The sequence below is a fragment of the Phalacrocorax aristotelis genome, unplaced genomic scaffold (assembly GCF_949628215.1).
Source record: "Phalacrocorax aristotelis unplaced genomic scaffold, bGulAri2.1 scaffold_349, whole genome shotgun sequence".
In the NCBI taxonomy this organism is placed as follows: Eukaryota; Metazoa; Chordata; class Aves; order Suliformes; family Phalacrocoracidae; genus Phalacrocorax; species Phalacrocorax aristotelis.
The window spans coordinates 1-25,030 of NW_027441303.1; the positions used below are offsets into that span (position 1 = coordinate 1).

The 25,030-nt window shown below is 65.9% G+C and overlaps 6 protein-coding genes across 11 annotated transcripts; 1 reads left to right on the plus strand and 5 right to left on the minus strand.

The window, feature by feature from the left end:
• Nucleotides 1-510: 510 nt before the first annotated feature.
• Nucleotides 511-2,941, minus strand: LOC142051325 (N-alpha-acetyltransferase 10). The gene is made up of 6 exons (XM_075080468.1): nucleotides 2,831-2,941; nucleotides 2,053-2,151; nucleotides 1,918-1,976; nucleotides 1,727-1,772; nucleotides 687-802; nucleotides 511-567 (listed from the first exon to the last, which is right to left on the minus strand). The coding sequence occupies exons 1-6, from the start codon at nucleotides 2,849-2,851 to the stop codon at nucleotides 519-521; spliced, it is 390 nt and encodes a 129-aa protein (XP_074936569.1). The 5' UTR covers nucleotides 2,852-2,941; the 3' UTR covers nucleotides 511-518.
• Nucleotides 2,942-3,277: 336 nt separating this feature from the next.
• On the minus strand, nucleotides 3,278-6,236 carry HSD17B10 (hydroxysteroid 17-beta dehydrogenase 10). The gene is made up of 6 exons (XM_075080467.1): nucleotides 6,130-6,236; nucleotides 5,503-5,667; nucleotides 5,225-5,389; nucleotides 4,218-4,346; nucleotides 4,009-4,117; nucleotides 3,278-3,879 (listed from the first exon to the last, which is right to left on the minus strand). Exons 1-6 carry the CDS (start codon nucleotides 6,151-6,153, stop codon nucleotides 3,689-3,691), a joined length of 783 nt encoding a protein of 260 aa, XP_074936568.1. The 5' UTR covers nucleotides 6,154-6,236; the 3' UTR covers nucleotides 3,278-3,688.
• A 2,380-nt stretch (nucleotides 6,237-8,616) lies between these two features.
• On the plus strand, nucleotides 8,617-14,064 carry PFKFB1 (6-phosphofructo-2-kinase/fructose-2,6-biphosphatase 1). Of its 4 annotated transcripts, none has more exons than XM_075080459.1 (14): nucleotides 8,617-8,719; nucleotides 9,148-9,273; nucleotides 9,373-9,469; nucleotides 9,579-9,645; nucleotides 9,768-9,842; nucleotides 11,173-11,229; nucleotides 11,320-11,441; nucleotides 11,559-11,766; nucleotides 12,833-12,979; nucleotides 13,091-13,195; nucleotides 13,294-13,423; nucleotides 13,521-13,583; nucleotides 13,738-13,802; nucleotides 13,930-14,064. In XM_075080459.1, the coding sequence occupies exons 1-14, from the start codon at nucleotides 8,692-8,694 to the stop codon at nucleotides 13,987-13,989; spliced, it is 1,350 nt and encodes a 449-aa protein (XP_074936560.1). In that variant the 5' UTR covers nucleotides 8,617-8,691; the 3' UTR covers nucleotides 13,990-14,064. The 4 variants fall into 4 exon arrangements, with proteins under 4 accessions (XP_074936560.1, XP_074936562.1, XP_074936563.1 ...); XM_075080461.1 differs by having other exon boundaries at nucleotides 11,691-11,766; XM_075080462.1 differs by lacking the exon at nucleotides 8,617-8,719 and adding an exon at nucleotides 8,817-8,896.
• Nucleotides 14,065-14,080: 16 nt separating this feature from the next.
• On the minus strand, nucleotides 14,081-16,417 carry LOC142051323 (non-structural maintenance of chromosomes element 3 homolog). Of its 3 annotated transcripts, none has more exons than XM_075080466.1 (11): nucleotides 16,364-16,417; nucleotides 15,876-15,931; nucleotides 15,685-15,786; nucleotides 15,518-15,581; nucleotides 15,327-15,406; nucleotides 15,149-15,243; nucleotides 14,961-15,040; nucleotides 14,841-14,883; nucleotides 14,692-14,754; nucleotides 14,286-14,400; nucleotides 14,081-14,182 (listed from the first exon to the last, which is right to left on the minus strand). In XM_075080466.1, exons 2-11 carry the CDS (start codon nucleotides 15,915-15,917, stop codon nucleotides 14,111-14,113), a joined length of 756 nt encoding a protein of 251 aa, XP_074936567.1. In that variant the 5' UTR covers nucleotides 15,918-15,931; nucleotides 16,364-16,417; the 3' UTR covers nucleotides 14,081-14,110. The 3 variants fall into 3 exon arrangements, with proteins under 3 accessions (XP_074936567.1, XP_074936566.1, XP_074936564.1); XM_075080465.1 differs by lacking the exon at nucleotides 16,364-16,417 and adding an exon at nucleotides 16,079-16,146; XM_075080463.1 differs by lacking the exon at nucleotides 16,364-16,417 and having other exon boundaries at nucleotides 15,876-16,014.
• Nucleotides 16,418-17,247: 830 nt separating this feature from the next.
• On the minus strand, nucleotides 17,248-20,878 carry GNL3L (G protein nucleolar 3 like). The gene is made up of 15 exons (XM_075080458.1): nucleotides 20,792-20,878; nucleotides 20,669-20,706; nucleotides 20,441-20,542; nucleotides 20,231-20,347; nucleotides 20,054-20,125; nucleotides 19,826-19,961; nucleotides 19,623-19,726; nucleotides 19,362-19,506; nucleotides 19,190-19,277; nucleotides 18,924-19,101; nucleotides 18,314-18,456; nucleotides 17,957-18,087; nucleotides 17,758-17,879; nucleotides 17,501-17,672; nucleotides 17,248-17,394 (listed from the first exon to the last, which is right to left on the minus strand). Exons 1-15 carry the CDS (start codon nucleotides 20,802-20,804, stop codon nucleotides 17,342-17,344), a joined length of 1,614 nt encoding a protein of 537 aa, XP_074936559.1. The 5' UTR covers nucleotides 20,805-20,878; the 3' UTR covers nucleotides 17,248-17,341.
• Nucleotides 20,879-21,564: 686 nt separating this feature from the next.
• Nucleotides 21,565-24,886, minus strand: LOC142051319 (E3 ubiquitin-protein ligase HUWE1-like; the record flags this gene model as incomplete). Its single annotated transcript, XM_075080457.1, is given in 8 exon segments — nucleotides 21,565-21,724; nucleotides 21,727-21,782; nucleotides 22,767-22,828; nucleotides 22,830-22,958; nucleotides 23,064-23,245; nucleotides 23,325-23,417; nucleotides 23,420-23,441; nucleotides 24,599-24,886. Coding segments are annotated over 8 exon segments (876 nt in total), but the record flags the coding sequence as incomplete, so codon positions are not given.
• Between the last annotated feature and the right edge of the window lie 144 nt (nucleotides 24,887-25,030).

The following is a 25,030-nucleotide window of genomic DNA, read 5'->3' on the forward strand; positions in this document are numbered from 1 at the left end:
GGGGTGTTTTTGGGGGGGTTGGGGGGGTGGTTTTGGTGTGCCCCCCTACCATACCCTCCTTTTTGTCTCTATTTAGTTATTAACTCTCATAAGGTACCTCTAAAGCCCCCCATGAGGCCCCCCCAAATCCCCCTCCTCCTCCACAGCCCCCTCCAAACCCCTATGTGACATAGGGCATGCTTTTGGGGGGGTTGGGGGGTGGTTTTGGGGTGCCCCCCCTCCATGTTGTCTCTGCATTTAGTTATTAACTCTCATAAGGCACCCCTAAACCCCCCACCAGGCCCCCAAAATCCCCCCCATGAAGCCCCCCCAAATCCCCCTCCTCCTCCACAGCCCCCCCCAAAACCCCTATGTGACATAGAGGGTGATTTTGAGGGGACTGGGGGTGGTTTTGGGGTGCCCCCCCTCCATTTTATTTCTCCATTTAGCTATTAGCTCTCCCAAAACCCCCCTAAACCCCCACCCAGGCCCCCCAAATCCCCCCTGCTCCTCCACAGCCCCCCCAAAACCCCCCAAACTCACTGGAAGTTGAGGGTGTTGGAGTAGAGGTGCAGAGCTGCCCGGTTGCTGCCAGTGAAAAAAATAAGGGGTGGGGGGGAGGTGCTGTTATTTTTTTGGGGGGTTCCTGCTTGGTTTGTGATTTGGGGGGGGGGTGTCCCCAAAACAGACTTTTGGGGGTTCCTCACCTCTTGCGGACGTGGAGGGAGACGTACTTGGCGTTGAAGTTCTCGATCATGGCGCGGGACGCCTGGTCCATCAGCTTCTGCGCCAGCCCCAGGCGCCGGTGGGATCGCTTCACCGCCTTTTTTTTGGGGGGGTACAGCTGATTTGGGGGACCCCAAAACCCACCCGGGGCACCCCCCGAACTCCCCAGATCTTCACGATCCTCCAACACCCCGAATTCCTCCCCAAAGACCCTCAAAGAGCCCCCAAAACAGCCCTCAAAGACCTTCAAGGAGCGCCCCAAATGCTCAGCTCTACTCTAAGAGCCCCCCCAACCTCTCAAGGAGCACCCCAAAAATCCCTCAAGGGCCCCCCAGAAGTGCCACAAATGCTCAGACTCACTCCAAGAGCCCCCCCAAACCCGTCAAGGTGCCCCCAAAGACCCCCAAGGAGCACCCCGAATGCTCAAGCCCACTCTAAGAGTCCCCCAAATCCCTGAAGGAGCACCCCAAAACCCCTCAAAGTGCCCCCCCCAAATGCTCAGACTCATTCCAAGAGACCCCCAAACTCCTCAAGGAGTCCCCAAAGACCCTCAAATAACATCCCAAATGCTTAGAGCTGCTCAAAGAAACCCCCAAAGACCCCCAAGTGTCCTCAAAGCCCCCCAGTTGCTCAGACCTATGCCAAGAGCCCCCCCCAAGCCCTCAAAGAGCCCTCACAGACCCTGAAGGAGCCCCCCAAACTCCCTCAGGTGACCCCAAAACCCCTCAAAGAGCCCCCTCAAATGTTCAGACTCATGCCAAGTGCCCCCCAGACCCCTCAAGGCACCCCCAAAGACCCACAAGGAGCACCCCAAAATCCCTCAAGTGCCCCGCGAAACTCTCAAAGAGCACCCCAGATGCTCAGATTCACCCCTCAAATGGCCCCCAAACCCTCTGACCCCCCTCTAAAGGCCCCCGAACCCCTCAAAGACCTTCAAGGAGCACCCCAAAACCCCTCATGTGCCCCCCCCAAACCCTCTAATCCTCTCCAAGAACCCCCTCCCCAAGCACCCGCTGCCTACTAGGGACGTGATGTGCCCATGAGGGACGTCATCGGGGTCTTCCTCCCTGCAGGAGAACAGAGGTGAGAGGTTAGGGGGGGGGAGACACCCCCAAATCCTGTCAGTACCCCCTTCTGCCGCTAAGACCCCCCCCAAAAAATCAAAGGGAAATTGTTTAGAAGGGGGGGAAGGCCCCCCTAAACCACACTCACATCTTAGCCAGGACGTAACCCACGATTTTCCCATTCTCATCTTCGGCGATGTAGGAAAGCTGCGGGGAGGGAAACTGGGGTGATCGGGGGGGATCTGAGCATCCTGGGGGGACCCAGGCACCCAGGGGGACGTACCTGGGGCCAGGAGAGGCCGTGGTAGAAGTAATACTTCATCTGGTAGTTCTCGGGCAGGCAGAGCAGGTTGCAGTGTTGCATGTTCATCAGGTCCTCGGGCTGTCGGCGGGGAGCGTCAGGGCGGTGGTGACGGGACAGACACCCCGGGGTGGGTGTGGGGCAACACCCCGAAACGGGCCTGGCCGCTGCCCGAGTGCTGCGGGGTCCTCGGGGATGGGGCATCCCCCCACCCCAGGGTCCAGTAGGCCCCCTTACATCGTGGTATCCCCCTCAGAGTCCCCCCCAGGGCCCTGTAGCCCCCCTCAGACCCCCACTCCCCGAGGCCCCATCTCTCCTCTCAGAGCCCCCTCAGGGCCTGCTAACACCCTTTGACCCCCCCAGGGCCCGGTATCCCCTTAGATCCCGGTAGACCCATCAGACCGCCGCCCCCCGGGCCCCATATCTCCCCTCAGACTCTGGTATCCCCCCCTCAGACGCCGGTACCCTCCTCAGAGCCCCATATCTCATCTCAGAGCCCCCCCAGGGCCCCTTATCTCCCCTCAGAGACTAGCATCCCCCCTCACAAGCCGCCCAGGGCCCAGGATCCCGCCTCAGATGCCGGTACCCTCCTCAGAGCCCCCCGCCCCCGCCGGGCCCCGTATCTCCCTCAGACCCGCCATGGGACGCCGGTTCCCCCCTCCCCGAGGCCCGGCTGACGCCCCACCGGTACCCGGACCCCGCGCCGTGACACCGGCTCCCCCCCCGGGACTCCGGCTCAGCCCCCTCCGGGGTCGCCCACCCGCGCATTCCGGATGTTCATGGCTGCGGCCTCCCCGCCGGCTCCGCCGTCCCTCTCCCCTCCCCCGCCGCTTCCGGCGGAAGGATCAGCACCGGCCAATCAGTGGTTAGCCCGCCCACCCGCTCATCCCGCCTCGCGACGTACTGACAGGCGCCATAGTCAATCAGTAGCTGGAGTGCGGGAAGGTGGACTCGGCCCGCGCTACCCCTACCCCTTTCCCCCAGCCAATCAGAGCCGAGTCCATCGCGAGCGACACGTGCCCCAGCGAACCCGCGGCTCAGCTGCCGCCAACCAATCACATACAGCAGCGCCCCGGAGGGGCGGGGTTTACGTGCTGCCACACCCCTTTTCTCCACCCAATCACACCTACCGGCGCAGCGCACTGACAGCAGCGTAAGCCAATGGGGAGGTGGGAGAGGCGGGGCAGCGCACAGGACGGAGGCAGCATGGCTGAACACGCTTTATTTTGGCGGGGGGTGCCGGGGCAGGGTCCCCACGCCCTGGAGGGGGGTCCCGACTCCCGGGGCGGGGGAGGGGGTCCCCACGGCCGGGTATGGGGGTGTCCCACCTCCCGGCGGCGCCCCTGGTCCAGGGAAGGGCGGGCGTGGGGGGTGGTGGTGTCCCCCAACTCTCAGGGGTGTCCCCATTTTGGGGGGGGGGGGTCTCCACTCCTAAGGGGGGGGTCCCCATTCGTGGGGGGGGTCCCCACTCATTTTGGGGATTCTCATTCCCATCCTAGAGCATCCAGCCACAGCATTGCGTGGAGCGCCCCAACTCATCTCCAGGCTGGGTGGTGCCCCCCCCACCCCCAAAACACCCCAAAATTGGGGGTACGGGGGGTGTCCCCCCCAAAAAAAGTCAGGGCTGCATGCGGAGACCCCCGTCCAACCTGACCACCTCCCCGTTGATCATCGGGTTCTCGGCCAAAGCCTGGACGAGGTGGGCGTATTCTTCGGGGTGCCCCAAACGCGAAGGAAAAGGCACTTGTTGTCCCAAAAAATTCCGAACCCGTTCGGGCAAACCGGCTAATAACGGGGTGGAGAACAACCCTGTAGGAACAAAACACACACACACACCCCCCCCCAAAAAAAAAAAAAACAACCAACAAAGGGGTGACATCGGGGTACGGCCCCTCCCATCCCCCCCTCCCCCGATTTCCAAACCCTCGGCGTCCTTACCCGGGGCGATGGTGACCACCCGGATCCCCAACGGCGCGAGGTCGCGGGCGATGGGGAGCGTCATGCCCACGATCCCGCCCTTGGAAGCTGAATACGCCGCCTGACCCACCTACAGCCGGCGCGGGTGAATAACTTAGGGTGTTTCCCCGCACCCTCACAACACACGACCCCTCTCCAAAACCGTTCGCGGTGTTTTCGCCCCCCCTCACCTGCCCCTCGAAGGCGGCCACGCTGGCGGTGTTGACCACCAGACCTCGGTGGCCGTCGGCGTCGGGTTTGTTCTGGCTCATCAGTCGGGCGCACAGGCGGATCACGTTGAAGGTTCCCACCAGGTTCACCTGGGGGAGGGAGGTTGGGGTGGGGCCAGGGACACCCCAAAAGCTTGCTGACGCCCTCTGGGCTCCCCCCGTGCTGTGACTGGGACAGCCCTCGGCACCCGAGGTCAACCGTTGGCTGGGAACACCCCAAAACCACCCTGTGACTGGGGACACCCCACCCACAACCACCCCGTTGAGCAGGGGCACCCCATAACCACCCCATTGACCTGGGACACCCCACAACCACCCCATTGAGCAGGGGCACCCCACAACCACCCCACTGACCTGGAACACCCCACAACCCCCCGTGTTGGCCAGGTACACCCTACCCACAACCACTCTTATCGACCTGGAACACCCCACAAACATCCTGTTGGCCCAGGACACCCCACAACCGCCCCATTGGCCAGGTACATCCCACAACCCCCCGCGTTGGCCAGGTACACCCCACCCGCAACCACTCTATCGACCCAGAACACCCCACAAACATCCTGTTGGCCCAGGACACCCCGCAACCACCCCATCGACCTGGAATGCCCCACAAACACCCTGTTGGCCAGAAACACCCCACCCACAACCACCGCATAGACTTGGGACACCCCACAACCCCCCTGTTGGCTGGGTACACCCCACCCACACCCACCCCATTGACCCAGGACACCCCACAACCCTCTCATTGACCTGGAACACCCCACAATGCCCCTGTTGGCCAGGTACACCCCATGGCCACAACCCCCCTGTTGACCCGTGACAACCCCACAACCACCCCCATTGACCTTGAACACCCCACAATCCCCCTGTTGGTCGGGTACACCCCACCCACACCCACCCCATCGACCCGGGACACCCCACAGCCCCCTCCCCGCTGTCCCGGGACACCCCAGAACCGCCGCACTCACGTTGACGACCCTCTGGAAGTCCTCCAGCTCGTGCACCTTGTCCTTTTTGCTGTTGTAGGTCTTGACGGCGATGCCGACGCCGGCGCAATTCACCGCCAGGTCCAGGCGCCCGAACTCCTTCTGGGCCAAGGTCAGGGCGGCCCCCACTTCCTCGGCCGACGTCACCTTGGGGAACCCCAACACCAAAACGGGTGTCACCGGTTGGGTAGAGGGGAACCGGCGGCGTCACCACCCCGTAACCCCCGAACGGCTGCCCCTCCAAACCCGTGGGCGCTCACGTTGGCGGGGGCGAAGGCGCAGCGATCCCCCAGCTCCTTGGCCAGCTGGGCTCCCGGTGACGTGGGGAGGTCGAGGAGGACCACCCGAGCCCCCCGGTCCACCAACCGCTCCGCCGTGGCTCGGCCCAGTCCCGACGCGCCGCCTGTCACCAGTGCCACCAGTCCCTGGGGTTGGGAAGGAGTGTGTGTCAGCAGTGAGGAGGGGACCGGTTTGTCACCCCCACACCCCCTTTCCTGGTGGTCCCCGGGAGTCTCTGGTGGTCCCCAGGGGTGTCCCAGCGGGTCCCGATGGTCCCTGGGGTATCCCGGTGGTTCCCAAGGGTCCCCGAGGTCCCTGCGGGTGACCCGGTGGGTCCCTGCGGGTGTCCTGGGGGGGGTCTCTGGTGTTCCCCTGGGGTCCCCGAGAGTGTCCCGGGCGTCCCCTAGGGTGTCCTGGGGGGTCCCTGGTGTTCCCCGAGGGTGTCCCGAGGTCCCTGCGGGTGACCCGGTGGGTCCCAGGGGTCCCGGCGGTATCCCGGTGGTCCCCGAGGGTCCCCATGGGTGGTCCCTGGTGTTCCCCGAGGGTCCCCGAGGATCCCTGCGGGTGTCCCGGGGGTATCCCGGGGGTCCCCCCGTGGCTCCCGGTACCTTCACGCTGCGGATGGCCGCCATCGTCCTGCCCCCGCCCGGCCAATGAGAGCGGGGGGCGGTGCCGGGGGGAGGGGGAAGGGCGGAGCCCGGGGAGGGGGCGGGAAGGACACGGGAAGGGGAGACACGGGGGGGCGGAGGCCCACGGAGGGGGAGGGGATCCGGGACCCCGGGGGGGGGTGACACAGGATCGGGTCCCTCGGGGGGGGGGAGGGGGACAGGATGGGGACCCTCGGGGGGCTGACACAGGATCGGGTCCCTCGGGGGGGGGGAGGGGGACAGGATGGGGACCCTCGGTGGGCTGACACAGGATCGGGACCCTCAGGGGGGGGAGGGGGACAGGATGGGGACCCTCGGGGGGCTGACACAGGATCGGGTCCCTCGGGGGGGGGGAGGGGGACAGGATGGGGACCCTCGGTGGGCTGACACAGGATCGGGTCCCTCGGGGGGGGGGAGGGGGACAGGATGGGGACCCTCGGTGGGCTGACACAGGATCGGGTCCCTCGGGGGGGGGGAGGGGGACAGGATGGGGACCCTCGGGGGGCTGACACAGGATCGGGACCCTCAGGGGGGGCAACACAGGATGGGGACCCTCGGGGGGCTGACACAGGATCGAGTCCCTCGAGGGGGGGCACAGGATCGGGACCCTCAGGGGGGGCAACACAGGATGGGGACCCTCGGGGGGCTGACACAGGATCGAGTCCCTCGAGGGGGGGAGGGGGACAGGATGGGGACCCTCGGTGGGCTGACACAGGATCGGGACCCTCGGGGGGGGGGAGGGGGACAGGATGGGGACCCTCGGGGGGCTGACACAGGATCGGGTCCCTCGGGGGGGGGGAGGGGGACAGGATGGGGACCCTCGGTGGGGACAGACGGGATCGGGACCCTCGGGGAGCTGACACAGGATCGGGTCCCTCGGGGGTGGGGAGGGGGACAGGATGGGGACCCTCGGGGGGCTGACACAGGATCGGGTCCCTCGGGGGGGGGAGGGGGACAGGATGGGGACCCTCGGGGGGCTGACACAGGATCGGGTCCCTCGGGGGGGGGGAGAGGGACAGGATGGGGACCCTCGGTGGGCTGACACAGGATCGGGACCCTCAGGGGGGGCAACACAGGATGGGGACCCTCGGGGGGCTGACACAGGATCGGGACCCTCAGGGGGGGGGAGGGGGACAGGATGGGGACCCTCGGGGGGCTGACACAGGATCGGGTCCCTCGCGGGGGGGGGAGGGGGACAGGATGGGGACCCTCGGTGGGCTGACACAGGATCGGGTCCCTCGGGCGGGGGGAGGGGGACAGGATGGGGACCCTCGGGGGGCTGACACAGGATCGGGTCCCTCGGGGGGGGGGAGGGGGACAGGATGGGGACCCTCGGGGGGCTGACACAGGATCGGGTCCCTCGCGGGGGGGAAGGGGGACAGGATGGGGACCCTCGGGGGGCTGACACAGGATCGGGACCCTCGGGGGGGGGAGGGGGACAGGATGGGGACCCTCGGGGGGCTGACACAGGATCGGGTCCCTCGGGGGGGGGGAGGGGGACAGGATGGGGACCCTCGGGGGGCTGACACAGGATCGGGTCCCTCGGGGGGGGGAGGGGGACAGGATGGGGACCCTCGGGGGGCTGACACAGGATCGGGTCCCTCGGGGGGGGGGGAGGGGGACAGGATGGGGACCCTCGGGGGGCTGACACAGGATCGGGTCCCTCGCGGGGGGGGAGGGGGACAGGATGGGGACCCTCGGGGGGCTGACACAGGATCGGGACCCTCGGGGGGGGGGAGGGGGACAGGATGGGGACCCTCGGGGGGCTGACACAGGATCGGGTCCCTCGGGGGGGGGAGGGGGACAGGATGGGGACCCTCGGGGGGCTGACACAGGATCGGGTCCCTCGGGGGGGGGGAGAGGGACAGGATGGGGACCCTCGGTGGGCTGACACAGGATCGGGACCCTCAGGGGGGGCAACACAGGATGGGGACCCTCGGGGGGCTGACACAGGATCGAGTCCCTCGAGGGGGGGAGGGAGACAGGATCGGGACGCTGGGGGGTGGGGTGGTGACACAGGATCAGGACCCTTTGGGGGAATGAACAGGATCGGGACCCTCGGGGGGGAGGGGGACAGGATGGGGACCCTCAGGGAGGGGGTGATGCAGGATCGAGACCCCCAAGGGGGTGGGACAAGGATCCCGCCTGGTGGATGGAGCCGGGACCCCCAGGGGGCTGGGATCAGGACCCGCCAGGGGACCCCCAGGGGGATGGAATCGGACCCCCCAAGGGGGACCGGATCGGACCCCCCCAATTGGACGGGACTGAGACCCCCAGGGTGACAGACGGGAACAGGATCGGGCCCCCCAAGGGGACAGGCCTGAGACCCCCAGGGTGACAGGATCGGGCCCCCCAAGGGGCCGGGCTCAGGACCCCATGGGGGCCCCCACTGCACACAGCCCCCCCCCCCACCCCAGTCCCACCCTCCCTCCCAACCCGGCGCCCAGCCAGGGGTATAACGTTACCTCTGACCTTCCCGGGGGGCACCCGCAGCACCCGCCTGCACCCCCCCCCACCCCCAAAATGGAGGAGAAATCACCCAAAATCCCAGGTACAACCCAGAAAATAAAGGAGGGGGTGGGGTGGGGTTAAATCGGCGAAGGGGGGGGGACACACACCCGCAGAGAGGGTGGCCGTGGGGACATTGACCGGGTGGGGGGGTGGGATAAAGGGCAAGAGGCATGGCGGCGGCGGCGGGGGAGCTGACGCAGACCCCCCTGCAAAAAGTGTGGGTCCCCCTTCGCACCCATGGATTTCGACGGGGATGTAAGTGGGGGGGGGCTTTATTGTGGGGGGGTGGGGGGGCAAATCCCCCCTCAACGCACCCTCTGGGTGCGTTGGGGGGGGATTTGCCCCCCCACCCCCCATCCCCGGTAGGCTTCTCTACCCCAAATTGGGGCACAGGAGGGGATTGGGGATGCAAGAAGCAATTTGGGGGGCGGTGGGCTAAACACTGATGTAGCCCCCCCCCACCACCAGCCTCGGTACCCCAGTTTACCAACTGCCCCACCATGGTGATCCTGGTGGGGTTACCGGCCCGCGGCAAGACCTACATCTCCCGTAAGCTCACTCGTTACCTTAACTGGATCGGCACCCCGACGCGGGGTGAGTATTTTATTTGGGGGGGAGTGTGTGTGTGTGTGTGTTTGGGGGAGGGGGAAGGTTCGGGGGTACCCCCTAACCCACCCACCCCCAACCCCATAGTCTTTAACGTGGGGCAGTACCGGCGTGAAGCCGTGCAGAGCTACAAGAACTACGAGTTTTTCCGCCACGATAACGAGGAAGCCATGCGAATCCGAAGGTTAGGGGAGGGGGCGGGTGGGTCTGGGGGCTTTTTTAGGGTGTATTTCTTTTTTTTGGGGGGGGGGGAGGGCACAGCTGCTAGCCCTCTCCCCAAATTCCCTCCCCAGGCAGTGCGCGCTGGCCGCCCTTAGGGACGTCCGCACATACCTGAGCTCCGGGGAGGGGCAGGTGGCGGTAGGAGAACCCCCCCCTTTACCCAAACTACCCCCCCCACAAGGGGAAAACTACTCCCCCCCCTTGTTTTCTTATTTGGGGCGGGGGGGTGGGGGTCCAAACCATCCCCCCCAACCCCTCAGGTGTTCGATGCCACCAACACGACGCGGGAACGCCGGGCCCTGCTCCTGCAATTCGCGAAGGAAAACGGCTACAAGGTTTTTTTGAGGGGGTGGGGGGTGGGTTATGGGGGGGGACACAAAATATTTTGGGGGGTTTGTGGAATTGGGGGGGCTGGCAGTGCTGCTTGGGGGCGTCCAGAGTGTAGCAGTGAGGATGGAGGCACCGCTTTGGGGGTGCTCATGGCATTGGGAGGGGTCGGTGGCACCGCTTTGGGGGTGCTCATGGCATTGGGGGGGGTCGGTGGCACCGCTTTGGGGGTGCTCACGGCATTGGGGGGGTCGGTGGCACCGCTTTGGGGGTGCTCATGGCATTGAGGGGGGTCGGTGGCACCGCTTTGGGGGTGCTCACGGTATTGGGGGGGGGGGCAGTGGCACCGCTTTGGGGGTGCTCACGGCATTGGGGGGGGGCAGTGGCACCGCTTTGGGGGTGCTCACGGCATTGGGGGGGTCGGTGGCACCGCTTTGGGGGTGCTCATGGTATTGGGGGGGGGCGGTGGCACCGCTTTGGGGGTGCTCACGGCATTGGGGGGGGGCAGTGGCACCACTTTGGGGGTGCTCACGGCATTGGGGGGGTCGGTGGCACCGCTTTGGGGGTGCTCATGGCATTGGGGGGGGTCGGTGGCACCGCTTTGGGGGTGCTCACGGCATTGGGGGGGGGGGCAGTGGCACCGCTTTGGGGGTGCTCACGGCATTGGGGGGGGGGCAGTGGCACCGCTTTGGGGGTGCTCACGGCATTGGGGGGGTCGGTGGCACCGCTTTGGGGGTGCTCACGGCATTAGTGGGGGGGTCGGTGGCACCGCTTTGGGGGTCCTCATGGCATTGGGGGGGGTCGGTGGCACCGCTTTGGGGGGTGCTCATGGCATTGGGGGGGGGGCAGTGGCACCGCTTTGGGGGTGCTCACGGCATTGGGGGGGTCGGTGGCACCGCTTTGGGGGTGCTCATGGCATTGGGGGGGTCGGTGGCACCGCTTTGGGGGTGCTCATGGTATTGGGGGGGGGGCAGTGGCACTGCTTTGGGGGTGCTCATGGCATTGGGGGGGTTGGTGGCACTGCTTTAGGGGTGCTCATGGTATTGGGGGGGTCGGTGGCACCGCTTTGGGGGTGCTCACGGCATTGGGGGGGGTCGGTGGCACCGCTTTGGGGGTGCTCATGGCATTGGGGGGGGTCGGTGGCACCGCTTTGGGGGTGCTCACGGCATTGGGGGGGGTCGGTGGCACCGCTTTGGGGGTGCTCACGGCATTGGGGGGGGTCGGTGGCACCGCTTTGGGGGTGCTCACGGCATTGGGGGGGGTCGGTGGCACCGCTTTGGGGGTGCTCATGGCATTAGTGGGGGACACGGGTGACCCCTTTCCCCCACCCCCCCCAAGGTTCTCTTCATTGAATCCATTTGCAATGACCCTGCCATCATCGAGGAGAACATCAAGGTGACAACCTGGGGACGGGGGGACACCGGGGGGGGACCCTGTGTGTGTCCCCCCCAAAAAACACATGCGCCCCCACCCCTCTGACGGCAGCAAGTGAAGCTGAGCAGCCCCGACTACAAAGGCTGCGCCCAGGAGGAGGTGGTGGCCGACTTCCTCAAGCGCATCGACTGCTACAGAGCCACCTACGAGCCCCTGGACGAGCGGCTGGACAGGTGACACCACACCCCGTGTGTCCGTCCCCCCCAAACCCCTCCCGGCCTCGGGGACCCCCCCAAGGCTGACGTGGGGTGTCCATCCCGCCGCCCCACACCTCCCTGCCACGGCGCAAGCGGGTTGTCCTACATCAAGATATTCGACGTGGGGCTGCGGTACCTGGTCAACCGGGTGCAGGGCCACGTCCAGAGCCGCACCATCTACTACCTGATGAACATCCACGTCACTCCCCGCGCCATCTACCTCAGCCGCCACGGCGAGAGCCAGCTCAACCTGCGGGGACGCATCGGGGGCGACTCGGGGCTCTCCCCGGGCGGGAAGAAGGTGGGGGGGTGGGGGGGGGCCCTGCACCCCTGAGGGGGGGCTGCGGGGAGGGGGGCACAAGTGGGGAAGGGATGCGGGGAGGGAGTGGGGCTTGGGCTCAGTGGAGGGCTGGGGCTCAGTGGAGGGCTGGGGGGGCGGGGCTATGGGCAGGGGGCAGGGCGACAGACAGGACACACCCACCAGCATAGCTGGGGAGGGGCTAAGGGGGAGGCCACAGCTACCACCGGCACTCCTGGTGGGGTGGGGCTACAGGCAGGGGGTGGGGCTAACAGGCCACACCTACTACTGTCACCCCTGGTAGGGGTGGGGCTATGGGCAGGGGGTGGAGCTAATGGGGAAGCCACACCTACAAGCAGCACCCCCAGTAGGGGCGTGGCTAAGGGGGAAGGCCACACCCACCATCACTACAGGTAGGGGCGTGGCTAAGGGGGGACCACACCCACCATTATAACTCCAGACAGGGAGGGGCTAAAGTCGGGAGTGGGGCTAAGGGGGAGACCACACCTACCAATTAGCCTAAGTAGAGGTGGGGCCAAGGGAGGCCACACCCACATGGGAAACCTCAGGGAGACACTATGGGGGTGGGGTTAAGGGAGGAGGCCACGCCCCTAGGTAGCACCATGGGCGGAGCCACAGATGAAGGGGTGGGATTGAGGCCACACCTGTAGGTGGCACAATGGGCGGGGCTAAGGAGCAGGCCACACCCCCAGATGACAGTATGGGCTGGGCCACAAAGGGGCAGGGCCAATGGAGGAGGCCTCTCCCCCCATGTGGCACAATAGGGGGGTACATGGGTGAAGGGGCGGTGCTAAGGAGCAGACCACAACCCCAGGCAGAACCATTGCTTGTGGGAGGGGGTGGAGCCATAGGGAAGGGGTGTGGTCAAAGGAAGCCACACCCCCGTGTGGGTGGGGACATGAAGGGGCATGGCCAGGGAAGGCCACACCCCCACAGAGCAGAGCTAAGAGGGTGTATAAGGGGCAGAGGTAAGAGGCTGTGTAAGGGGTGTGGTCGGGGAGGCCACACCCTCTGGGCGTGTCCGCCGCTAGCCCCACCCCTCCCCCAGTACGCCCAGGCCCTGGCCCAGTTCATCCACAGCCAGAGCATCCGGGAGCTGAAGGTCTGGACCAGCCACATGAAACGCACCATCGAGACGGCCGAAGCCCTGGGGGTGCCCTACGAGCAGTGGAAAGCCCTCAACGAGATCGACGCCGTGAGGCACCCCCTCCCCGCTTTTTTTTTTTTTTTTTTTTGGGATAACACCCCAAAAATCCATTCCCCCCCCATCCCTAAAAATCCCCCTCACCCCACCAACACCCCGCAGGGCGTCTGCGAGGAGATGACCTACGAGGAGATCCAGGAGCGCTACCCCCACGAATTCGCCTTACGGGATCAGGATAAATATCGCTACCGCTACCCGAAAGGCGAGGTAAAACACCCCCCCCCCCCCCCGAAAAAAAGGGGGGCACGCAGGGTTTTGGGGGACCCCCCCCCCTCACCCCGGGGTGTCTGTGACCCCCTCCCCAGTCCTACGAGGACCTGGTACAGCGGCTGGAGCCCGTCATCATGGAGCTGGAGCGGCAGGAGAACGTGTTGGTCATCTGCCACCAAGCCGTCATGCGCTGCCTGCTGGCTTATTTCCTGGATAAGAGTGCGGGTGAGGGTTTTGGGGACAATTAGGGAGGTTTTGGGGACACCCCCAAACCCGACGTGTGTGTCCCCCCCCCTCAATCTTTCCTCCCCTCCCCCTCAAGATGAGCTACCCTACCTCAAGTGTCCCCTCCACACCGTCCTCAAGCTGACCCCCATGGCCTACGGTGAGTGGGGCGGCACCCCCCTCCCCCCAAAAAAGGGACCGCCCCTCTGCCGTGCGTACCCCCAAAATGGGGATAATTCCCCCCAAAATGGGGGTAATGCCCCCCAAAATGGGGGAAAGCCCCCCCCGCCAAGCCGTAGCTGTTCCTCCACCAGGGTGCGAGGTGGAATCCATCTTCCTCAACGTGGAGGCGGTGAACACCCACCGCGAGCGACCTCAGGTAACGAGGGGACCCCCCCAAAACACCCCCAAAAAAGAGGGTGTAGACCTCATTAAACCCCTCCCTGAGATTATGGGGGTGTTAAATTTTGGGGAACCCCCCAAAAAACACTGTCCTCACCCCGCAGAACGTCGACATCAGCCGCCCTCCAGCCGAAGCTCTGCTCACCGTCCCCGAGCACTATTGAGGGGTCCCTGGGTTGGGGTGGGGGGCTCCCCGGGTTGGGGTGGGGGTCCCCCAAATTAAACCTTGCCTTAACGAAGCATTGAGATTGCAGATTATGGGGCTGCACCCCAAAAAAGATGCCTTTATTTTGGGGGGGTGGAGGCTTCGGCTTCCTTGTACTGGCTCATCCAGAACGTGGGGTCCTTCCCTTGGATCTGGGGGGTGGGGGGGGGGTGGTGCGGAAAAAGGGGGGGAGTGGGTCAAATTGCCCCCCGGGACCCCCCAAAACCCAAGGCTACCCCCCCAGAACGGCCTTACTTTTGCCACGAAGCGCAGCACGTCCCTCTTGGAGGTTTCCTTGACTGCCCGTGGCCCCCACTGGTACTTGAATTCGGGGGGCTCCGTCAAGGGGATGGGGGTGATCTCCAAGTATCTGCACAAAACGGGGTGTGTGGGGTGAACCCTGCCCCCCCAGCACATTTTGGGGGACCCCAAAGGTGGGTGTCCAGCGCTCCCCGGCCCCGCGACGGACCCCTCAAGTCGCCGGGCAACGGGGAGGGGCTGCAGAGAGGGTTTTTCTTTACGGTGCGGTATAAACAGCCCGGCCAAGGCTGGCGCCGCGGCTGCTCTGTGCACACCGAGGAAAGGCGGGGGGGGACGGGGACGCCCCCAAAGTCCGAGAAAAAGCAGGGGGAACCCCCAAACAACCTCCCCTCAGACTCACTTCTGCCGCACAAACTCCTCCGTCACCAGCTTCTTGACGTCCCCAAAGACTTCGTGTCGCTCCCTGAGGGCAGTGGGGTTAATGAGGTGCGGCAGCAACGAGCCCCGTACCCCCCGTTACGCCTGTTCCCCCCCCCACCAAAATCCTACCCTGGCTGCAGTCGGAGCCGGCGGAGGAATTCCCACACGGCGCCTGGAAAAGGGGGTGTCAACGTGAAGGGGGCGCGAAGGGGACTTGGGGTATGGGGCGGGGGGTTTTGGGGGGCTCACCGTCCTTGGCCGAGTTGCCCTTCATGAAGATGAAGCTAAGGATGACGATGAGGAGCCCCAGTTTGGCCGTCTGGTTGTCCCTGTGGCAGATGGAGAGGGGTGTCACCCACCTGAGTGGGGAGGGGGGACACTCCAACGGGGTCTGCCCCCCTCCGCAGAATCACCCAGGGGGTCTCCCAGCCCCTCACTGGCGCAGGTTCTCCCCCTCGGCACGGGGCAGGTTGCTGATGAGGATGTAGATGTGATATTTGGTGTCGATCTCCACCAGCTGCAGCCCAAATACCTGCCAAAGGCGAAGGGTTAATCTAGCAGAGGGTCTCCCCGCTACAAACAGCCCCCACCCAACAACGCCCCCCCTCCCCAAACCTGCTGCAGGGTCCTGCCCGCCTGGTTGATGATCTCTGAGTAAACATCTTTATATTCCCGGATGACTTTTTTCAGGATATCTGCAGGGAAAGGGGAGGGAATCGCTGAAGGAGCCCGGATACCCGTGCTCCCCAGAAGCAGTAAGGGTTTGGGGGTGCCATAGCTTTGGGAGGGGGCTCCCTTAAACTCACCTGCCCTCTTAATGGGGATCTTCTTCTGGTCTTTCACAAGCAAGAACTGAACTAGCTCGCTCACCTGTGGGGGGAAACAGAGGGGAAGGTGGAGAGATAGGTAATAATAGAAGGGGTAAAACACATCGCTCCGGGAGAGGGAGAAGAAGGGGTGGTCTCAACCCCACCTTCTGATTTACTTGGTCCTGAGAGCGTCTCTCTAGATTCCTCTGCACCTGGCTGTGCGTCGGTGTCTGGCTCACGTTGAAATCCTCATCCCCATCGTCCCCCTGTGGGGAGAAACCAGGGAGATATTGCTGAGGAGGACCCCACACCCAGGGTAGAGAGTAGGGGAAGATGAGGGGGGGAAGCCCCTTACCTGAGATAACCCTGGCCCTTTGACACGCTTCCTCTGAGACATTTCTCACAGCAGTTCTGAGAATAAAAGAAGCAGCAGGCAAGCTACAACCATCACGAAGCCATCGCCGTCCCCAGCATCCCCTCCCCGCCTTCCCTCCTTAAACCGGGTCACGAACCCCCCCCCCCCCGAGCTGTTAATCCACCGGGCACCGCCGCCATTACCCGCAACACCTCACGCCGCGCCTGCGCCCCCCTCTCCCTGCCTCTGCGCATGCGCCCGCGGCGGCCCCGCCCACACCAAGCCGCTCCACCCCCTATTGGCCCTAACACCTCCCCCATCCCACCCACCGCCCCTTCGTCGCGCCGCGATTGGCCGAGCGGCCTCCCTCGCTCCTCCCACCCTTGCACGTGTCGGCGGCCGCGAGGCTCGCCTCGCGCCCCGCAGCTCCCTTCAGGTGGCAAAAACAAAAAGAGCGGGAAAAGCGCTGCGCGTGCCACCCGCCTCACTTTCCTCTCAGGGCCTCAAAATGGCGGCCAACGCGGCGCAGCTTCGCTTCAACCCTTAAAAACAAGATAAAAACACCCCCAAACAACCCAAAATTATAGATTTTACCTCTCCCCCTTGCCCAAATAAAGGTATTTAAAGCACCTGTGCTGCCCTTGCCCCTAATAAGGGGCCTCTAGAGCCCTTCCCTCAGGGAGAAAGAAGCAACAAAATGGCGGCCAAGGCTGAGGGGAGGTCGCTGCCTGCAGCCATCCCCTCAGCCTGGCCCTGGCCCATGGTGGGGGACACCCTGCACCCCACAACCCCAGCAAAGCCTTCATCACCCACCTGCACAGCTGCAGATGCCATAAGGGGTAAGGCAGGCAACTTGGGGGGGGATGCAGTGGGTGACCCTGTTCCCTTTGGGGGTGGTACAAGGGGTTTTGGGGGAGCAGGGAGACATTGGGGCATGATAGTGGGGGTCCAGGGTGGCTTTTGGGGTGTTTGGCAGGGCTGGGGGGGGTAATTTCCTGTCAAGGTGAACATAAGCTGCCCTATAGCGGATGGGGAATGCTAGGAGGTCAAATTGGGGTACCCTAAATAATGGGGGTGCCCCCCTCTCTGACTGCCCCAGCCCAGTTGAGCCCCCCTTGAACAAAATTTTGGGGTTTACTGACTATTGCCTCTGCTGAGTTAGCTGGAAAAACAGGGTCCCCCCTAAATTGGGGGGGGTCTCACATCCCCAGTCTATCCCCCCAGCTGATAAGATAGGGTGAGTGCCCCTCACACCCAAACCCCCATGTGGATTTGGGGGGCCCTCTCCCCCCCCCACCCCACCCAAGCCTTCACAATCCAACCTCCTGGGCAAGAGACCCCCAGGACTCCAACCCCCCAATTCACACTGCTGTTCTGCCCATGATTTTATTTACAAAAGCAGCTTTTTTTAAAACCATTTTTTCACTTAATAAACAAAATAAACCTCTGTTGCAAACACCTCGTTCTCAGAGCTGCATGGCCGCCTCCAGCGTCTCCGAAAGCTTTGTGGCGATTTTCTCTGGGGGGAAAAGGGGGGACAGTCTCAGTCTGGGGCGGGGATAAGGAGGATTTGGGGGGATCTAGGGGGGTTTGGGGTGCGGGGAAAAAGGGGTGCCTTTGCTCACCCGCTCTTTTTTGCAGCTTTTTCCTCCGTTTGCTGGCAGCCCGTAGCCCCTGGCCCTGTAGCAGGGGATGGAGGGTGGCCACCTCCTCCAAACGGGGGGCACGGGGCGCAGACCCCTCCCCGACACCCCCTGTCTTCACCCGGGGCTTCAGCTCGACTGTCACCGCGCCGACCTGGGGTGGGGGGATCAAAGATAAACACATCACCTCCCCCCCTCCCCAGAAAAGACCCTCGGTGAACCCCCAGTTCCTTCTGCACCTCCAGGTCACCGGCGTCATCCTCCATGGCTGTTTCTTCCTCCTCGCCTGATTTCTCCTCCTCTTCCTCTGCCTCGGGGACACACGGGGACAACCCGATGCCTGTCACCGTCGCTGGGACAGCTGCGGGGAGGCCAGGTGAGCTTTTGGGGGGGTCACCCCAGGGTGGAAAGTTGGGGGGGATGTTCACCACTACTCACCCGCCAGCGCCTCGGCGTCACCCCTCTCCAGCGCCTCCAGGTCGAGCGCCGGCCCCAGCGCCGTCAGGATCTGGGCCTCCAGCTGCACCCCCTGCGTTTTGGGGGGGTGGGTGTAGTAGGAGATCTTCCCGCTGTGGGGCGAAAGGTGGGCCAGGGTGGGGGGAGACCCGACCCCCCAAAAACGGGCCAAGGTGTGGGGAGACACCCCACCCAGAAGCGGGGCAGGGTGTGGGGAGACCCCCCGCAAGCCCTGAAAAAGAGGTCAGGGAGCGGGGAGACCCCCTCCAGTTCCTGGAAAAGTGGGTCAGGGAATTGGGGGACCCCCCCAAAAAATGTAGCTGCCCCTCCCTCACCCACCTGGTCCAGTCGCAGAGCAGGGCCACGGCGGCGGCGCGGGGGTCCGGCAGCCCCCCGGGACGGAGCCGACCCTGTCGCCGGGCCAGGTGGGACAGGAATTGCTGGGGGTCGCTGCAGGGGGGCACCCCATAAAGCTCGCTCAGCTGGGGGGGGGGGGGGCACACACAGGGTTGTGGGGTGCGCGCGGGGTCTTGTCACCCTCCTCACAGGCTGTTGTCACCGCACGGACTCCACCCTCCCCTTTGGCTCCCCGCTTTGGGGAAAAAGTGGGGTAGAAATGCCAAAGGCGGGGGGGTACCCCCCAAAAAAACCGACATACCCTCAGTCCCCATAGCAACAGGGCTGAGCCCCCCCAAGAGGGGGTTCTGCAACACCCCTAGTCACCATGGCAACAGGCCTAAGGCCCTAAGGAGGGTCCCGAACACCCCTAGTCACCACGGTGACAGGCCTGAGCCCCCCAACACCCTTAGTTGCCATGGTAACAGGGCTAAGTACCCCCAGACACCCCTAATCGCCACGGCAACAGGCCTAGGTCCCCAGGGGTGTCCCCATACACCCCTAGTTGGCGTGGCGACAGGCCTGAGCCCCCAAGGGGGGGGTCCCCACCCACCTGTTCAGGGGGGCAGCGGCGCAGGATGGCGGCGGCGGGGCTCAGGGGGTCCCGCAGGCGCTGGGGGGCCAGGGCTCCCCTCAGGGGGGCGGTGGCGGGGGGGGCCCCTGTCTCCATGACGACGCCGGGACAGTCCAACAGCTGGATGTGCCGGTCCAGCTGCACAGTCTGCAAGCACCTGGGAAGGGTGGGGTCAAAGGGGCGTGGCCTCAAGCTCCTCCCACACAGGGCGGGGCTAACTGGCCCCTCCCCAGGGCGGGGCTCACCTGGTGATGCCGGGCACCGCCCCCACCCCACAGGCCCGGCTCCGTTTCAGGCTGTTGATGAGGCTGCTCTTGCCCACGTTGGGGTACCCTGAGGGGAGGGGAGGGGGCAGCGATCAGCGTGGGGGTCCCCAAAACCTGCCCGCCCCCCTTACACACCCCCTCCCCCACTCACCCACAACACCCACAGTGATGGTCGTTTTCACCTCCCCGGAACGACTGTAGTTTGCCAGGACGCGGAGCAAACAGTCGGCGCCTACGCAAGCCCCGCCGGCGAGCACCTCCTCCGGGGCCGTCGCTGCCGGCAGCCGGCTCTGCTTCTGCGGGGTGGGGTGTGTGTTCAACGGGCTGAGCGGGGGCTCCCCGCTGTCCCCACAAACCCTGTGACCCCCCAAAGAAACCCACCCCCTCCCCGTTGTTTTCCAGGGACCCCCACCAGGTTGCGGCTCTGCTGCTGCGTGCACGCCTTGAACGCCACCGTGGGGAACTCGGCTCGCAGGTGCTTCAGCCACGCCGCCACCACGTCCCGAGGCACCAGGTCTGTCGCGTGTCGGGCGAGAGACAAAAACGGGGTGTCTCCCCATCCCCTGCGGAAAACGGGGACCCCCCCCAACCCCCTCCCCCAAACCCCCTCCCCACCGATCTTATTGAGGACGAGGACCAGGCGCTGGCGGTGCCCGGCCCGCCGGACGGCGGCCTCCAGCTGCGGGCTGCGGCACCCCTGGGGGTCGCGGGCATCCAACACCTCCAAAACCACGTCGGACGCTTCCAGCACCTGCCAAAAAAAACCCAAGAGGGTGGGGTTCAGGGCGTGGCGCGACCCCCTCCCCCAAACGCCCCCCGGCCCCCGCAGCGTCCCGCGCTGACCTTGCGCAGCTCCCGCCCGTACTGCCGCAGCGAAGCCTCCTCTTGCTCCTCCGGCCGCGCCGCCGCCTCCTCCTGCGCCGCACCCCGTTGTTACCGGCTGGGGAGCCCCAAAACCATGGTGGGGCGGGGGTGGGGGTGGGGGTTACCCCAAAACAGGGGGTTACTCCGATAGCCCACCTTGCGCTCGAACTCCCGCTGTCTCCGCAGGGCGTCGTGCCGCAGCCCGGCCAGGCTCCGCCGCCGGCTCACCTCCGTCTCCCGGGCTTCGTCCCGCCGCCGTCGCGCCTCCGCTGCCTGCGGGGACGCGTTTTGGGGGTTCAGAACCCGGCGTGTGTGTGGGGGTGTGAACCCCAAACCCCTCCCTTCTCCGTTTTGCGTTATTTTTACCCTTTTCTGCTTGTTTTCGTTCTGCTGTTGGACGTGTGCAGCGAAGCGGCCCAGCTGTGGTACCCCCGGGTCCTTCTTCCCCGCCGCCTTCACCCGTTTTCCCTACGGGGGGAGGGGTGTCGCACACTCGGTACTGGGGGGGGGGCTGCACCCCCAAACCGGGCCGGTACCCATCCCCCCCCCTCCCCCGACGGTTTTGGGGGGGGCCGGTAACACCCCGCCCCTCACCTGGACCCGCTTCCTCCGGGCGGCCTCCACTTGTCGCCCTGCGGAGGGGGGTACAGTGAAAGAGGGGGACCCCAAAACCGGGCCCCCCCCCCCCCCAATCCCCTCAGCCCCCCCGGGACTCACGGGAGCGGGTCATGGCTGCGCCCCCGGTAAAGCGCTCACGCCGGTAACGTGCCCGTCCGCCTCGCTGCAGCGTCACTTCCGCTTCTTCCTGGTTAAGCACCGCCTCTTTCCGGCCGCTGCCGCACCCAAGATGGCCGCCGCACTTCAGTGGGATCCCACCCGCGCCGCACACAAAATGGCCGCCGCCCACCCAAGATGGCGGACGAGCCGGCCCTATGGTAGTGCACCTGCCACACCCAAAATGGCGGGAGCACTTTAGGGGCAGTGGCCCTTTATGACGCGCTCAAAAGATGGCGGACGCAGGCCGGGGAGGCGGTACTTAAGGCCGCATTCAAGGTGGCCGCCGCGCCCCCGCCACACTCAACATGGCGGACAGAGCGCGCGTGTAGCGGCCCAGTTTACTTGCCACACTCAAGATGGCCCCCCCCCCCCCCCCCGGCGGCCGCCGTCACCCACATGCCCCCCCAGCCCCCCCAAGAACGACCGGGACTGCCCTTACCAAGAGTGCACTTTATTCCTTTTTTTAACTTTTTCTCTCAATTTCGGGATGGGGGAGGGGACCAAACCTCTTATATATAATTTAGGGGGACCCTTCTCCCCCCCTGCCCACCATCCCCGTCCCCCCCAAAACCCCAACACGGGGTGGGGGGAGGGGGGGGATCTTCCCCCCCCCCCCCCCCCCCAACAGAGCAAAAATAAACCCAAATTTGGACTTGAGAGGGAGGGGGGGGGGGGGTGGGGGGGGAAAAAAAGAACCCAGAAAAACAAAAAGCCACGAAACCAAAAAAATATATATATATATATTTATAGAGATCCTTTGCCATCTCTGCCGCGGCCCCGCCCCCCCGCGGGGGTGGGGGTCTGGGGGGGGGCGGGGGGCCCCCCCCGGCTACGCCAGCCCGAAGCCCTCGGAGCACTCCTGGATGGCAAGAGCAGCATGTGCCGCAGCTTCTCGTAGCTCTCGTAGGCCGGCAGGTCCAGCTGGTTGAAGCTGGGGGTGGGGGGGGGACACGGTGGTCACACGGGGGTGTCACCGTCACACCCCACACCCACACCCCCCCCCCCCAGCACCATGGGGTGCTGTGCTGAGGGTTGGCCCCGGATGGCGCCCGGGGGGCACCGGCAGTGCCGTGGTCTGCGCTGTCCCCGGCGTGTCCCCCCCAGTGCCCCCTCCTGTCCCCCCTGTCCCCTCAATGACCTGGCATTGTGTCCCACGTCCCCCCCAAGTGCCCCCTCCCCGTCCCCATGTCCCCCTCCCACCTGGTGCCCCCCCATCCCCGTGTCCCCCCAGTGCCCCCCTCCCACGTCCCCATGTCCCCCAGCGCCCCGTCCCCATGTCCCTGTCCCCCCAGTGCCCCCTCCCCACGTCCCCATGTCCCCCCAGTGCCCCGTCCCCCTGTCCCTGTCCCCCCAGTGCCCCTCCCCACGTCCTCATGTCCCCCCAGCACCCCCGTCCCCCTGTGTCCCCGTCCCCCCAGCGCCCCCTCCCCACGTCCCCATGTCCCCCCAGCGCCCCGCCCCTGTGTCCCCGTCCCCCCAGTGCCCCCTCCCCACGTCCCCATGTCCCCCCAGCGCCCCGCCCCTGTGTCCCCGTCCCGCCAGCGCCCCCTCCCCACGTCCCCATGTCCCCCCAGTGCCCCCTCCCCACGTCCCATGTCCCCCAGCGCCCCGTCCCTGTGTCCCTGTCCCCCTGGCGCCCCCCTCCCCACGTCCCCATGTCCCCCCAGTGCCCCGTCCCCCTGTCCCTGTCCCCCCAGTGCCCCCTCCCCACGTCCCCCATGTCCCCCCAGCGCCCCGCCCCTGTCTCCCTGTCCCGCCAGCGCCCCCTCCCCACGTCCCCATGTCCCCCCAGCGCCCTGCCCCTGTGTCCCCGTCCCTCCGGCGCCACGTCCCCACGTCCCCATGTCCCCCCAGCGCCCCGCCCCTGTGTCCCCGTCCCGCCAGCGCCCCCTCCCCGTGCCCCCCGCGCCCGTACCAGGTGTGGGCGGAGGGCAGGCGGTCGTGGAAGCGGTCGTCGCGGTGGATCTGGAATTTCTGGGATGCCGTTCATCCCTTCCAGGGCGGCGAAACCCTGCAGCGGCACCTTGGACGTCCCCGTCACGAACTGCAGGAACTTGGCTCGATCCGCCTGGTCGAAGGACCTCAGCGCTCGCCAGAACCACTGGATCTGGGGGTAAGACGCAACCATCAGCCCCCCTCAACGCCCCCAAAAGGAGCCGGTCGGGGTTATTGTTTTTTCCTTTTTTACGTCTTTTGGGGGGACGAACCCCACCTGGATGGAGTTGCCCTGGTATTTGTGGTACTCGGTGTTGGCCTTGAGGTCGTCGATGTCGATGGTGGGCAGCCCCGAGATGAGAAGCTCCAACTCTTGCTCCGTAAAGATGGAGATGAGACGTTTGGGGATGATCTCGTAGAAACCCTCCAAAAAAGCGGCTAGCTGCTTCCGGATGGCTCCTGCGGGGTTTCGGGGGTCAGGCGGCTGTTAGGGACCCCCCGCCCCCCCCCCGGCACCCCGAAACCCGCCGGGGCTCACCGGTCATGCGCATCTGGCAGACGAGGTGGACGTACTCCTTCTTGTTCTCCTCCGTCACCAGCACGTTGGCCCCGTTGGGCTTCAGGTCCCGCACTCGCACACCCCGAACTCCTGCACCTGGGGGCGGCCGGGGGGGGTCACCGGGGACCGGGGGCGGGGGACACCCCCAAACCAGGAGGGCACCCCCGGGGACTTGGGGACACCCCTGGGACTTGGGGACACCCCCGGGGCACAGGGGACACCCCCAAACCAGGAGGGCGCCCCTGGGACTTGGGGACACCCCCGGGGAAGAGGAGACACCCCCAAACCAGGAGGGTGCCCCCAGGGCACAGGGGGACACCCCCAAACCAGGAGGGCACCCCCGGGGACTTGGGGACACCCCCAAACCAGGAGAGCGCCCCCGGGACTTGGGGACACCCCCGGGGCATAGGGGACACCCCCAAACCAGGAGGGCACCCCCGGGACACAGGGGACACCCCCAAACCAGGAGGGCACCCCCAGGACTTGGGGACACCCCCAGGGCACAGGGGACACCCCCAAACCAGGAGGGCACCCCGGGACTTGGGGACACCCCCAAACCAGGAGAGCGCCCCCGGGACTTGGGGACACCCCCGGGGCATAGGGACACCCCCAAACCAGGAGGGCACCCCCGCGGGACACAGGGGACACCCCCCAAACCAGGAGGGCACCCCCAGGACTTGGGGGACACCCCCGGGCACAGGGGACACCCCCAAACCAGGAGGGCACCCCCAGGACTTGGGGACACCCCCGGGGCACAGGGGACACCCCCAAACCAGGAGGGCACCCCCGGACTTGGGGACACCCCCAGGGCACAGGGGACACCCCCAAACCAGGAGGGCACCCCCCGGGACTTGGTGACACCCCCGGGGCATAGGGGACACCCCCAAACCAGGAGGGCACCCCCGGGACTTGGGGACACCCCCGGGGCACAGGGGACACCCCCAAACCAGGAGGGCACCCCCGGGGACACAGGGGACACCCCCGGGACACAGGGGACACCCCCCAAACCAGGAGGGCACCCCCAGGACTTGGGGACACCCCCGGGGCACAGGGGACACCCCCAAACCAGGAGGGCACCCCCAGGACTTGGGACACCCCCGGGGCACAGGGGACACCCCCAAACCCAGAGGGCGCCCCCAGAGCACGCGGGACCCTTCCCCAGCAGCAGCGGCGCTGGCTCAACCCCGGGGTGGGCGATTTGGGGCGGGGGGCGCACCCCCGACACCTTGCTTTGGGGGGGGGGTGACGCGCACCTCGGTGCTGAAGGTGAGGTCGTAGCCCAGGGTGGAGACGTCGTTCTCCAACAGGTAGACCAGGCCCTGGTAGAAGTGGTAGTCCTCGCTCTCCATGTCCGTGTAGCTGCGCCGGGGGTTGCGGGGAGGGGTCAGGCGCCGCGTCGGGAACAGCGGCAGCTGGGGCTCGGCCGCCCCCCCCCAAAACGGGGCTTCGGCACCCGCTGACCAACCAAGGGGGGGCTTTACGCCCCAAAAAGGGGGTGACACACCCCGTGAGGGGGCGTTCGACACCCCCCCGGGGGTGTTCTACACCCTGAGAAGGGGGTTCAACACCTCACCGGGAGGTCCAACACCCCCTGGGGGTGTTCTACACCCCATGAGGGAGGTTCAACACCCAAAAAGGGGGTTCAACACCCCACCGGGAGGTTCAACACCCTCTGAGAGGGGTGC

Excerpts from the sequence above, each read along its gene's own strand:
- PFKFB1 (XM_075080460.1), top strand. The coding sequence starts at position 8,850 with ATGGCGGCGGCGGCGGGGGAGCTGACGCAGACCCCCCTGCAAAAAGTG. Across the intron at positions 9,274-9,372 it reads GATCGGCACCCCGACGCGGG|TCTTTAACGTGGGGCAGTAC; the intron begins GTGAGTATTTTA and ends CCAACCCCATAG. Across the intron at positions 13,196-13,293 it reads ACCGCTACCCGAAAGGCGAG|TCCTACGAGGACCTGGTACA; the intron begins GTAAAACACCCC and ends CCCCCTCCCCAG.
- HSD17B10 (XM_075080467.1), bottom strand. The coding sequence starts at position 6,153 with ATGGCGGCCATCCGCAGCGTGAAG. Across the intron at positions 4,347-5,224 it reads ACTTCCAGAGGGTCGTCAAC|GTGAACCTGGTGGGAACCTT; the intron begins GTGAGTGCGGCG and ends TCCCTCCCCCAG. Across the intron at positions 4,118-4,217 it reads TGGCCGCCTTCGAGGGGCAG|GTGGGTCAGGCGGCGTATTC; the intron begins GTGAGGGGGGGC and ends CGCCGGCTGTAG.
- LOC142051323 (XM_075080466.1), bottom strand. The coding sequence starts at position 15,917 with ATGTCTCAGAGGAAGCGTGTCAAAGGGCCAGGGTTATCTCAG. Across the intron at positions 15,787-15,875 it reads AAGGGCCAGGGTTATCTCAG|GGGGACGATGGGGATGAGGA; the intron begins GTAAGGGGCTTC and ends TTCTCCCCACAG. Across the intron at positions 15,041-15,148 it reads GAGGGGGAGAACCTGCGCCA|GGACAACCAGACGGCCAAAC; the intron begins GTGAGGGGCTGG and ends CATCTGCCACAG.
- LOC142051325 (XM_075080468.1), bottom strand. The coding sequence starts at position 2,851 with ATGAACATCCGGAATGCGCGG. Across the intron at positions 2,152-2,830 it reads TGAACATCCGGAATGCGCGG|CCCGAGGACCTGATGAACAT; the intron begins GTGGGCGACCCC and ends CCCCGCCGACAG. Across the intron at positions 568-686 it reads TCCCTCCACGTCCGCAAGAG|CAACCGGGCAGCTCTGCACC; the intron begins GTGAGGAACCCC and ends TTTCACTGGCAG.
- GNL3L (XM_075080458.1), bottom strand. Across the intron at positions 20,543-20,668 it reads CCCGGAGGAAGCGGGTCCAG|GGAAAACGGGTGAAGGCGGC; the intron begins GTGAGGGGCGGG and ends CTCCCCCCGTAG. Across the intron at positions 19,102-19,189 it reads GCGGTGCCCGGCATCACCAG|GTGCTTGCAGACTGTGCAGC; the intron begins GTGAGCCCCGCC and ends CACCCTTCCCAG.